General features: G+C 35.0%; 1 protein-coding gene and 1 long non-coding RNA gene across 2 annotated transcripts; both read right to left on the bottom strand.

Annotated features, from left to right (window-relative positions):
- Window positions 1-2,734: 2,734 nt before the first annotated feature.
- Window positions 2,735-5,058, bottom strand: LOC119072867. The gene is made up of 2 exons (XR_005086943.1): window positions 4,733-5,058; window positions 2,735-4,698 (listed from the first exon to the last, which is right to left on the bottom strand). It is a non-coding gene; the product is annotated as an uncharacterized LOC119072867 (long non-coding RNA).
- Window positions 5,059-9,025: 3,967 nt separating this feature from the next.
- Window positions 9,026-13,356, bottom strand: LOC119072866. Its single transcript, XM_037178173.1, has 3 exons — window positions 13,143-13,356; window positions 10,055-10,225; window positions 9,026-9,920 (listed from the first exon to the last, which is right to left on the bottom strand). Exons 2-3 carry the CDS (start codon window positions 10,223-10,225, stop codon window positions 9,516-9,518), a joined length of 576 nt encoding a protein of 191 aa, XP_037034068.1. The 5' UTR covers window positions 13,143-13,356; the 3' UTR covers window positions 9,026-9,515.
- Between the last annotated feature and the right edge of the window lie 675 nt (window positions 13,357-14,031).

Here is a 14,031-nt window from a genome sequence, read left to right as displayed (position 1 = left end):
CGCAAAAATTCGTCAAAGTTCGCCAAAATTCGTCAAAATTCGCCAAAATTCGCCAAATTCGCCAAAATTCGCTAATAATTCAACTAAATAGCCCCTGGTTCTTTCAGAACCTTGGTTTACATAAATAGTTGTCAACAGGGTTATACAGGGTAACTAAATTTGCTTTGGCTATTTTATCAGTTGATCCACTCATATCACACTTTGTATGCGTGCTCAGCAGATAAGATTTTACCATTACTCACGCGTGTGTTGTATGATTGTGAAACCCATATTAAGTAGTATAAGCAGTGTGTTTGTATGAGTGCACCAACTGGTGAAACAGTTGAAGTAAACTTAGACACAAATTTCGATGTCATTAACTGTAACTTCAGTAAGTTAAATTCATAATAATAGGCCCTGCGTCATAAAAGCGATTGAGCAACTGCAGCAAGCTCCAGATTACACGATATAAGATTGTTCGACTTTAGCACCTGATTCTTTGGTGGTTAATAGTTCCTTGACAGTTAGCGCAACAAACTGTAAATTCATTAGGGTCGTCATCGAAGGTATTTAGTTAAAATCGTATTTTCTTGAACATTCTACGGAGGTGCGGGAAAACAGGAAAAGTATAAAAATATGCGGTTTCGAGTCAGAATATTTTAGTTTAAGGGAAATCTGGTTGGTCGATCAGTAGCTATTGGCGAAAGAGCAAGCGAAACAGCGTGTTTTGACTGTTTTTTAACAAAATATTTAATATTTAAGAAAATCGGGTCTATGCAAAAGCTACTACAATTGCCGAGAAAGCAAGCAAAAATGCATATTTTACTGTTTTTCCGCACCACCTTGTAATTTCTCTGTCCCATCGCTCACCATTCGAAGTTTTATTTAAGAAAATGATCAGATAGAAGTTCAGTTGCAGGAATGTGAGCTGCGACCTACAACACAGTTTTTGCTAGAAATCCTTTTTTTATTCGTTGTACTGCTTCCATTTTCTTAACGACAAAAACAACTTTTTAAGAGAGTCAGACCTTAAACCTGAATGATCCGGGTTCAATTCTTGTCTCAGACAAATCCGCATGGAGTTTTTCTACCGAATTGCGTTTGGAACGTCCTGAAGCTTCATATTGTGGGTAGTTGCAGTTTATTTGATTGCGTCGATAATGTACGCACTGAATGACTCGTATGATGTAGCCCAAATAAGCCCAAAAACGATGAATTTGTGTGTATAATAGGGGTGGTCGATTTTTTGGGATCGGAAATGGACCCCTCCAGAAAAAATTCTAGTGGCCCATAGGTACCAAAAAGCCACATACAAACTTTTTTCTTCATCATCTCCGGGTTGCGAAAAATCAAAATTTGAAAATTTTCGAGTAGCCGATTCTAAAAACCACGACCAGGTTGTACATTTTTTTCAACCTTAAAAGCAGCTTTTTATCTTTCTATGAGGTCCCTTCTAACATATAAAAAAGAAAAAAATTGAAAAAGTTTGCTGGCCGAGTTTTTGTGAGTCATCAAGTTTCGCCGAAGTCAATTTTCCACAATTTTCAATATGAAAAACAAGTTTTTTTTGCCGAATTATTTATAAACTTGTCTTGCGATAGCTCATTGGAAAGAAATTTCCATAGCGGACGCAGAAATAGAAACATTACCAGGAAAAAAATTAAATTATTTTGAGTTATACCTGTTACAAAGCCTAAAAACAGGCTAAAATTATCAGCAAGGAGAAAATTGACTTTTTAATACAGCAACAGTTGCTGTATCAAAAAGTCAATTTTAATGCGATTTTTTGACAGAAATTCATAAATTAGTAGCGAAAAACACGTTTATAACCAAAAGTGTAAAAATAAGCAATTTAGAAAATCCAATTTCCGATCCCAAAAAATCGACCACCCCTAGTGTATATGTCTAGCCTACATTCAGGCGCGATATCGAGGGAGTATTTGCATCAGGTGTGGTTCGGAAGTCGGTGGTCCAGGCTGATCTTGTTATTGGCCGTAAAAAGGCTGCTGGTGACATCTCTAAAAAAAACAAACGAATTCCGTCTTGTGGCACCATAGATTATTGAGACAGGCGGACATAAATGACTTTGAAAAGACGACATTTTGATTTTTATAAATATTTTATTAAATAAAAGTATTTTTTTTTGTTTATCACATTGGAAAAAAAACAGTCTTCCAATTCAATTTGCTTCAAATACGAACGAACGAACAAAATTGCGAAATTTTAACCAACAAAAGTTTGATTTTGGTTCCGAGTTATTCTCTTTTTATTTGCATTTTCATTTCATATTTAAAACGCACAGAATTGCATATTTATATTTTACTTTAGTGTTGTTCTTATTTAAAACCAAAAAAAAAAAATGTTCTGTTCGTCATTGACGATGAGATTTTCTTCAAAACAAAAGCATTTTCTTTCTCTTTCTTTTTTTACTTATTTAAATTCACATACAAAAATTCACATTCACAATAACTATTTAAATGATGATTGATTCCACATTTCTACGTTGTTTTTAATTTCTTGCGTTTAATTTTAAATTTAATATTTAAGACTATAATCATTTACCGTGTTTCACCATTGTTTGTAATTTTATTTTTACTTTACTTTTGTTTACTCACAAATAAGGCACAAGTTTGTACTAAAAGAAACAATTTTTTTTCTCTATCTCTCTCTCTTGTCGTTTAGAGTCTAAATAATTTTTCGTTTTCTTTTTTTTTGGAAATAATTAAATGATTTTCTTTTGGAAATTTATCGATTAAAATTAAATTTATTTAACAAACAAAACAAAAAATGAGGAAAAACAAAATAGGAAAATTGGAAAATTATTTTCCGAAATTGGCTTGAAAGTTTGTGAAACACATACGATCATTATGATGGGACCACTATTTTTCTTCTATAATTTTTATTGGTTTTTAATGTTTTTCACTTAGAAATAAATATCTTTGACTTGTTACTGACGTAATTGATTAGAATTTTTTTTAATGTTGAAAGGATACAGCCAAAAGAAATCTAAATAAATTCCACCGTACGACACGTATGTATACGTAATATTGTCCAATGCGTAAACGTCCAATATTGCATGTATGGATTCCACATTGTGGAATGAATTTCTGTATTGCAATCGTCGAGAAATTATTATCCTAATGGCTGTATCGTATTTCTCTCTTTAATTTTTTGTTTAAGTCTAAACCGATTTTTAATTTAATTTAATTTAAAAAAAACGTTTCTCTCCTTTTCCAATATTTTTCTTTTTATGACGATTTGAATCTCAATTCGACTGCTAACTTTGTCATGTAAATCCTTTCTTCTTCATTTTAAATTGAATTGTTTTTTCAATTTTTTTTTCTTCAAAAAATACTTTTTTTTTAATTCTTTAAATTCTTTAATTATAATTTGGCGCAGATTTTTTCATCTTATATTTGGATGTTTTTGTTTAGCAAATAATTTCATTTCGGCTTGTTATATAAAGCATGAAATATTATTCTCTCTCTTTCTCTCTTAAAATCTAAATTCAATTTCACTAAACTAATGGAAAAAAAATGTATTTTTTAAACAAATATAAATACAAGCAAAATAACACAAATAAATTACGCTGTCGGATGCATATTTTAATATAAATTCCAGTAAGCTTTTCTGTACTTTGGTAAATACTTGATATGGTGTGCAGATGATCAAGACGTTCCTTATATAAATAAAAGTTTATTTTTCAACTGGCCGGACAAATCTCCGTTTTAAATTGACTATTCAAAGATTGCAAAGTCGTTTCCCCAACCACATTTTTTTCTCCTAGGTAAATCAGTTCTGACCGCAACGCCTGGACTATTTTAGGTGAATTAAATTCCTGAAAATTGTCAAATTTGTCGGCAATGTTTTAACTGTTTCTCTAAAATAACAAGGGCTGGAGCCTTTTTAGTTGTTTTTTTTTTATGTTTTTGAGCTAATTCGATTACATTCCGATGGTATTTAAGAGAGACCAGAATTCATGAATTTTCGGGAATTTAATTTCCTGAAGTAGACCCTGCCACAACTTCTAACTCAGCAGATAAACAAAGACAATCCATTTCTCCAAATAAAATCCTTTGCTAAGAAAGTCCTAAAATTCGCGAAGAATCGTCAAAAATTCTTTAAAATTTTAAGAAAATCTTTAAAATACGAAGGAAAATCCTTGTAATTCAAATGAACATCCTTGAAAATCTTTTGAGGATTTTCTCCTAGAAAATCCTTTTGCACTCCAAATACACTGTTATCTGGCTACAGTTGCCCCTAAGAAAATTAGCAGCCTACGCAGAATCTGATTACACCCTAGGTAAGTCTTACATTTTCGTTGAAAATATTCATTCTCATCCTCATCTGCATTCCCATTAATTTTTCCCAATCACTCACTGGATCCTAACAAGCGCAATATAATAAGCTTCTCTGAAAAAACACCACACGTTTTTAACATTTAAATATTTAGAGTTTTTTCTTGGGGGGAAGGGGGATAATAATTTTCTTCTTCTGTTAAATTCACGGCTATAATTAGTGTACAAATAAAAAAAATTAATTAATTAATAAAAAAACCCGTCAACAATAACATTTAACAGTGACAACCTCAAATAAAATTAATCTAACCGGCTGACCAGCCTCATTACATAAAATTAACTACACATTGAACGTACTTATGGACATTTTGTTGGAAATACATTTCGTTTCGGGGTAAAAAATAAATCGCAAGAAGAAATCCTTTGCGATTAAATAGAAACTGCACATTGTTTACCTCAGTCATCTTAAGCGAAAAAGGAAGAGCTTTTGATCGATTCAAGTGATAGTTCATTCAACTAGACTTTCGATTTGTTAATCAGCGTCCCGGTTTTATGTTTTTTTTTGTGCGTTTGTTGGATCATTTAGTATTCCGTTCAGGTACTTTCTAACAGGAAAATCAGCTGGCAATTTTTATGATCCAAAGTCTAACATTAGGGCTGGATTCACACTCAAGGAAAAGTTCATCAGTTTACTTAAACCATATGCCTCTCTATTCTATTGTTTAAACCAGGGCTTATTTGAAAGAATTTTAATTCGGAAAATTCCGAAAATTCTGAAAAAATTCCGAAAAAGTTCTGAAAAATTCCGAAAAATTATTTCAGAATTTTTCGGAACTTTTTCGGAATTTTTTCAGAATTTTCGGAGTTTTCAGAATTAAAATTTTCTAAAGTAAGCCCTGGTTCAAACACAACTGTCAAGTAAACGGAGAGCTAAACGGATAAATTTTCCTTGAGTCTGAATTCAGACTAACTCTCCTCACTGAATGATACTTTAGTCGTTGTCTCGTTGCCAGAGGAACCGTAAAATTACGAACGATGCCAGTTTAGGACAATTTGTTTTCTTTTGTGACTATCTTATGCGTTTCTGACAGTGACTTAACGCTCTGGCCTCTTGAACATGAACCTGTACAAAAGAATGAAATTTGGCTGGAAGTGACGTCACAATGGAAATCTATCACCTCTCTAAGCCTCTCAATGTCGTTCTTAAGACAGGTGTAGAACATTGAAAATGTTATAAAGTTTTTACAGCATATTGTCGTAGGCGACACCGAGCCGGGCATTCAAATTGTACTGATTTACAAGTGGTCGGAAAGCTCCGCTTAATTTCAATGTTCACGATGACTTTGGATCGTAATTTTATTACCACTGGTAATTTACCAGTAACAGGTCCCGAGACACTGTGACTCAGACTCAATTGAAAGACTAGTCGAATCAGCTATCACAGACTTAAATCGAGGTCTTATTGTTGTCGAATTGCATGAAATTGCTTCCCGTTTTCGCGATAAGTTAAAAAGTTCATTTCGAGACAGTTCCATCTTACTAGCCGCAACAATTTTTTTTGGTTTGTTTAAAATTGCATATTTGTGTGTTGCTGTCTCTTGATTCAGTTTTTTTTTTTGTTCTACCGAGCGCAGATGACTTTCTCTTTTTTTATATTAAAATTAAGTTAAAATTGTTTTACTTTCACCTTTTTCTAAATTCACAACAGAAAACCAACGACAGTCGATGATTTTGATTGGCTTGTATAATCAATCGTTCTAAATTGCCAATAAAAAATAAGAATTAAACATAAACTAATAACACAAATCTCTTCTCTGTTCAGTTAAATTATTTAAACAAAAAACAAAAAAAAATAAAAATTAAAAATTAATTAAAAAAAGGGAAAAAAATAAATAAATCGATTGGTGGTGGTGGTATTTGACTGTTTTTGTTTGTTTTTAAATTGAACAAACTTATGTTGAAATTTGGTCTGTTAATCATTAAAGCGTTGGATGGACAATGACCAGTGTTTTTCTAAAAAAAAAGATTTGATTCCCAGAGATATGTTTCCAATTCACAGTGTGACTGGATTTTGATTATAATTTTTTAGAGAGAGGTGCTTTCTTAATCGTTACATTTTATCGTACAGTATCCGAACCTGGTGGTGCCATGGGATGATTTAAATGGAACCGACACACGACACTTAATCACAGAGATGGGTAAAACAAATATTCACAGAAGTGCTACTCACAGTCAGAGCTCCCAAACTTCTCTAAGAATTGAAGGAATTTTTTTAAGAATTTTTATTAATAAAACTGCGCGAGTGTTTTATTGTTAACGGAGACTTGATGTGCATACCAGTTCTACATAAGTTCCACGGTTTGTAACTTACACTGTTTACAGTCAGAGGCAGTGAAATTTGAGCATGAATTTGCTTCAGCTGTTTTTGAGCTGATCCACACAAACAATCAAAACTGTTTATACGATTCTATCACTACGACGCGTTTGCTTGTAGCAGTCACTCTTATAACCAGTTTTGATTGTATGTGTGGATCAGCTGAAAAACAGCTGAAGCAAATTCATGCTGAAATTTCACTGTCTCTGACTGTATTGTAGTGACATAAAACCAACTAAGTCTTTCTGCTGCATTTGTTTTCAAGCGCCAGGTACTAGCGAAGGTAGGAATAGATTGAGGGATTCTTTTGAATTTCGACTGACCGAAATCGGCGCTATTTTTTCCGGGACTTTTTTATATATGCCTAGTTAGGCCTTGGTGCCTAGGCCCCAAAGCCAGTCTCAGACATTTTTGATCTTCCATACCTGGCTGGTTGTAAGTGGCCAAAAGTCGAAAAATGAGGTTTCGTAGTTCGGATTTCATTTCAGTATGGTGGCGAGGACACGGGCGTGTATGGGTTCGTTGGAAAGCTGAGGTCGAGTACTCCTGGGGCAAATAATAACTTCACAGAATTTGATGATAAACGGCCGAAAATATGACTTCCGGAAAATTTCTGAAAATCGATGTAACCTCGGTGAACTTTGATGAGTGCTGCGACCTCACTAATGCAATTATTTGATTAAATTATTACTTATTATGAATGTGGAGGACCTCAGCTTTACAGCGATACGCATATTTAGTAGTTTGGCGGAGTGTAACACACAGTTTTCATCTGTTACGTAGTCACGTACCAAACTACTAAATATGGATATCGCTGTAAAGCTGAGGTCCTCCACATTCATAATAAGTAATAATTTAATCAAATAATTGCATTAGTGAGGTCACAGCTCTCATCAAAGTTCACGGAGGTTCCATTGATTTTGAGAAATTTTCCAGAAGTCATATTTTCGGCCGATTATCATCAAATTTTATGAAGTTAATATTTGCCCCAGGAGTACTTGACCTCAGCTTTCCAACGAACCCATACACGCCCTTGTCCTCGCCACTATACGGAAATGAAATCCGAACTACGAAACCTCATTTTTCGACTTTTGGCCACTTACGACCAGCCAGGTATGGAAGATCAAAAATGTCTGAGACTGGCTTTGGGGCCTAGGCACCAAGGCCTAACTAGACATATATAAAAAAAGTCCCGGAAAAAATAGCGCCGATTTCGGTCAGTCGAAATTCAAAAGAATCCCTCATTATATCTGAGTCAACTTAGGAGAGACCAATTTATTGTCAGACTAGTGGTCTGATATCCACATACAGTAAGAAATTTAAAATAATTTTATTCGAAAGACTGTCGTACCTGATAAGTGGAAAATTCGAATATTTGATCTATTCAGTATGCAAGATCATCCAATCAAATGGCACCTTGTCTAATAGACATTAAATGTCTATGGTTTCCCCCATCAAATATTGTCCGTCTGAGTTAGTGACATAAGTTTCAAACACCATGTGGTCTGATAAGTAACTGATATGCAAGCGGGCTCTCGACAGGCCCTGACTGACCTGACTGTAAAATTCTGGCGATTGATCGAGAGATCAATTTCAATTTCAACAAAAAAAACCTGATAGTGTCAAGAAATAATCGAGAGTCAGTTAAAACGCAAGGCTGATTCAGCAGTTGCCGAAACAGTTCGAAATTATGGAAAAATTCGGCTTTTGGACGTTCGCAGTTTTTGGAAATTTTTGGAAATTTTTTGGAAATTTTGGAAAAAAATTCCAAAAAAAATTCCAAAAATAGGCCCTGTTCTCGATGGGCCTTTCGGATTTTTGTATGAAAAATTTTAATTTTTGGACTTTCGAGTGCCAGGTCGGTCCAGGCTACCGGTATGAATTTTCTCGTCGCAAAAACCGATAGCTTAGACACTCTGAATTGAAACCGATTCGATTTCCCCTTTCCCCCTATTCTCTGTAATGTGTTGGTGTGTCGGTTGTGAAAGTATGGAACATCCATAAACTAACGATTGCTGATTCACCATCCACATTTCAGTCGATAAAAAAATGTATTTTTCTGATCAAATTTATGAAATTTGAATCTGTCATGTGATGGGATTTATGGATCTTCCAATGGATCTAGGACGGTTCACTGTACGTTTTACTACATTATACTAAGCAGTTGAATGTTCAATACGATTTGTCAGGCAAAAGTTTTTATTTGATTGTCCGATATGTAAAAATATATATTTTTCTTTTCATTTTTAGATTTGTTTCACGTGAATCACGTTTCGTTAAATTAAATGGAAACGGTTAGTCGGAAAAAGATCGAAAAATTTCATTTCTCGTTTATACTAATTTGATTGTAATTTCGTTTTTGCATACTTTTTCGTCGATTCTATCAATCTATGTAGATTTGAACAAAAATAATTTGTCACCTGAGACATTCGGTGATATAAACACATTTGCGAAAAATCATAAAAACACAAATTTTTGAAACCTAAATTGAACCACAAAAGGTATAAATCTCGCGTTAACAATTATTTGAGCAATGACTAACCACCGAAAAAAAAAAAAAAAACAAATAAACAGGCTCCCCTACTTCAGATACATGATGGAAGGTGGAAATAATTTCTCTCTCTCTCTCTCCTCTCTAAAATTTGTAATAATTTTTTTAAAAAAATAATTTTTTTCCAGGAACACAAATCTCGTCCAATGATTCATTTCGTCAAAATTTATCGCTTCTTCTTCTTCTCCTCCTCCTCCTCCTCCTACTGCCTCTGAATTTTTTTTGATATATTTTTTCTGCTTCTTCTTCTTCTCCTTCTCTCCCCATCTCATTTTCGTTATTATAAATAGTTCCGTCCACGCATTTACTTACTTTAGAAGTGTTTGTACATCTTGATGGAAGGCATTTTCGGTTGAGCTTTGTCGTTCGACATAACTGGAAATTGAAAGGTACATTCGGCGCATGTAGCTAAGTCATATTCGCAATTGAGTCCATCGGCTCCGAGACGATGGTACTGCGATCGATTCTGCATGAACATCGTCACATTGTTGTTCGGCAAATCGGCGTACTGGAATTTCCATGAACTGTCCGTGAGATTTTTGGCGAGATCGAGTATGTCACGGCCTGCATATCCAATTTTTACCTCGACCATCTCGTCGACAGCAGCTGGAGTTTCGGCAGTCAATTCTTTTTCCAACATTGGCGATGCTGGCGACGATGGTGGTGAAGCGGACGGAGTCGATGGTGTTTCATCATCTTCGGACACTGATTTTGTGTTCTGAAAGCACAGAAACATTTTTATTAGCCGGTTGTACTAAACGCAGAAATGGAATGTTCATCCATCTCCACCTGAACAAGCGTCACCCAACGTCACAGTGACCGCACATTTTTTTTATTTATTAATCTACCCACCTTGCTTTCGTTGGATCCGATTCCGGATTCACTTGATTCACTGCTTCCGTATGGTGTCACCAATAATTCCAAATTATCTTCAAAGTCTTGCCCTATCGGCGATAGCAGGGCACAACGATCGTACATTAGTTCTGATAGACCAGATAAAGGCAAAGCAACATTGAGAGCCATCTAAAATGTGAAAAGAACAATAGTTAAACATTCAATTGTTTCGCTAAGTGTGTTTGGGGCTCTAGGCTATTGCGGACTTCTATTGATGAGATGATCAGGTTATCCGAACTCCGCTAATTTACAGTCAGTCAAAAGAAGTTCTAGAGCTTCGGGTCTTAAAAGTTTAATTACGGTTGGGTTCGGGCCAGATCGGGTATCAGTTTCCTTCGGTTTTTGGGTTTCGGGATTCAAAAATTTAATTCTGGTTGGAATCGGATTGATTTTCGAAAAACGTCAGTCCGCTCATTTCTAGCTTCTATAACTTTCGGGCTAATCGGGCTTCGCGTTAAAACAGTTGAAAAGTCTTCAATATAAACAGTTAGCAACTTTCGACAATTTGCAGCTTCCAAAGATTCGTTACTATCGGGTCGATAGGAGTCGTTACTCTGAACGTAACGTTGAAACTCCGGGTTAGAGCTTGCTGCTACTAACTTTCCCAACCGCCACGATTTCTTCAAAAATTTCGGATTTTTCGAGGTTTTTCACTTGATGTGACGGCTGGGTGGGCTGAATATCGGCGTTTGTTGGTCAATAATATTCAGCTCTTCGACCTTCATAAACGAACACAATTTGACATTATTCACATCTCGCATGTTGGAGTAATAGATGTCAAATAACTGTTCTTCTCTCAAAATAGTGTCAAATGAGTTGTCAATTTCACAAAGCTAACCTCAAACAATGACAGCTCCATATAAATTTTTGTAACATTTTGGTTAGCTTTGTGAAAATGACAGCTCATTTGACATCTCAAACGACATTGACAATTATCTATTGATAAAAAACGATTTTCGGCCATGACAGCCCAACAAAAATTTTTCGGGAAAAAACTTGTTCCACGATATTGTCAGAATTGAACGACGATTCATTTGAGTCATATCTCGTTTGAATCGCCGTCGCCTTGAATCCCGGCTATTCGAAGTTTTGGCGAATTGACTCTTAAAAAAACTTGACATTTTTGTCGTTATATTCATGAAACTGACAGACGTGCAACCTCTGCCAGACAACAGCTCCCGCATCCTAAAACACGCCATTTCTCTCTCAATTTTGTTTATCATTTTGTTTGTCAACCCAAAGTCAATAAACGGTCGGATACGATCAGCTCCCAATTTCGATTATTATCAGCTAAAGTGTAGTAGGTACTGACTGGCTAGTAGCGCATTCATTATATACTGAATGAAGTAACAACGGCCTAGACCCACACCCCATTATCAGCTTTATTTGTGCTTCTGTTTTTGTTTACATAACAAAATTTCAAAAAGAAGCAAAAAACCATAAAAACATTACAATGTCTGTCGTCGAACGCGATTAGTGTAAAATTGAAAAATTTTGTCAATTCAACAAAGATTAATAAAGCAAACGAGATAAGCAATCGTATATATACTGTGTGTGCAGTGCTGGTTATTATATCAGTGTTTCGCCACAAACACACACTCCTACTATTTGACTGTAAACAAGAATGCGGATCATTTGTCGACGAACTCGTACGCTTATCAGTTTGTTCTGCTAAGATTTGGTCTCATTACCGAAATTTTAACCAGATAAAAGTGTTGCTTTCGTATCAGTTAGAACCGCTTCCAAAAGACAATTCATGGTGACGATGATTTGACCGAAAATATTAAATTTTAAAACTACGAACAGGTGACAGAGACCGCAATTTGTCGTGTTAATGAGAGTCAGGTAAAAATAAAGGATTACATGGCATGAGTAATGGACGGTTCCATTTGTTAGGGTTTTTATTCTTTTTAAAACAAAAAGAAAACTCAAACCCGTCCATTAGTGGCAGAGGTTTCGTTGGTTTCTACCTGTCTGTTTTAGCACGTTTTCGCTTGAATAGAATTTAACACTTTAATGAGTTAACATTTTGTAATAAGAGCGTCAATAAGAGCGTCTCATTGCAGTTAGAACGTAAAAATGTTTAGGTAAATATGGGCCAATTATGAGTAATCTGACAGTTAAAATGTCTGCGACGATTAGAAAACCAATTTCTTTGATTTTCTTCTCATATTTGGCCACTCATCCAACCAATTGTTAATACTCTCTGACTCTGTAACATGCCGGTTGCAACACAGGGGTGTAACTTAGAACAATTTTTGTTGTTGCTGCTTAGAACATTTTTGATTTTTGTCAGCCCTGTTGAATGTCGTTCAAAAACATCGAATCGTTTTTTAATTTTCTGAATGTTATAGTTTTCGGCAACAACGATTTTCTGTTATAGTAACTTTTAATTGTCTTCGGCAATTGCCTAAAATCGATGGCATTTTACGACAATTTTTATGGTAAAGTGGTACAAAATGCAATGAGCATCGACAATTTATTTCTTAAATCAAGAACTTTGATATCAAAAAGCCAGAACAAAAGCGCCAAGTTTCCATTCAAACTCTAAATCATTTCACATTGTTACGGGACTAGAACGACAATTCCGACACATATTGATATTGTTTTCATATTGAATTGACGTCCAAAAATCATATCAATATACAAACAAAGTTGAATAGATGTAATGAACCGTTAATCGGAGCTGCATAATAAAATAATGACCTAATGTGTGTATACATCATGTCCGTATTTATACACATATTTATCGGAATGAACGCCGATTACAGAGAGAGAAAAATATCCGACTATGAAATCAAGTTTACAGAGGGAATCGCGCGATTTTCAAGATCACCTCACTGAATTTATCAATTTGTTGTATCGCTTTAACCGATAACAAAGATAAGTAAAAATGAAGAAATTTGGAAACATTTTGCGGTTCGTTTCGTTTTCAGAATCATTCAGCCAAACACACCATACAAATAGAAAAATAATCAAACGCAAAAAATGTTGTGAGATACACACAAAACTGTACGGGAAAATTTTTTTGCACTTTGATGCTTACCTTTGGAATTCTTTTTATTTTTGTTTATTTATTTAAATGAATGCACGGAATCGTTTAACCACACAAACAATTATTTCTAATGTAAAATCACAGGTAAAACCTTATTTTGCCAATTAATACGTTTTGGCCACTCTACGAAACGAAATAAAATAAAATGGTCAGGAGCAAAAATTTTGATTTCGAAAAAACAAAATGTCTTCTGATGGTTCGTTTGCGTATGAAGCGCCACCTGCTGTTTGTCTATCGCATTGCCAGAGTACGCAGTAAGGTTTATAGGTGGCACAATTGTCAATGTGGATATTGGTAGTTTTGAAAATTTGTTCACAAGTTTATAAGGGTTAGCGGAGCCCGCTAAGTGTCGGGAGGTGTATGCTTCGATATTGTTTTACTTTTTAGCCCCGTACGAAGTACAAAGGGGCTTATAGGATTACGATGCCGTGTGTAATTGATGGAATTCGAAGCAGACGGTAAGGGCAAAGTGTTTGCCTATGTTCATAGGTGACGAATCCGCAATAAAAATTTTGTCTGTCCGTCTGTCCGTCACGTCGATATCTTGAGTAAATCGAATCCGATTTCAAATTTTTTTTCCCTGAAAGATAGTCGAAATAGTGAGGCTAAGTTCAAAGATGGGCATATTCGGGTCGGCATATTTAAGGTCTTTTGGTGATATTTATGGCAAAATAAACGATGGAAATGTAAATGACATGGCAAATGATAGGTATTGTCAATACCAATCCAGGAAAAAATTTGAAATCGGGTGAGTGGACCGTGAGTTAGGGCCTTAGAAGTGAAATGCAACTAGGGCCCTAGGTGTATTTTACATATAACTCGAGTAAATTTCATTCGTTTTTCGTAATTTTCGTTTGATTTGGAAGGTAATCGAAGGCCG

The sequence above is a fragment of the Bradysia coprophila genome (genome assembly GCF_014529535.1).
Source record: "Bradysia coprophila strain Holo2 chromosome IV unlocalized genomic scaffold, BU_Bcop_v1 contig_84, whole genome shotgun sequence".
In the NCBI taxonomy this organism is placed as follows: Eukaryota; Metazoa; Arthropoda; class Insecta; order Diptera; family Sciaridae; genus Bradysia; species Bradysia coprophila.
The sequence above is the reverse complement of the archived record's forward strand: the minus strand, read 5'-3'. Positions and strand labels throughout refer to the sequence as shown.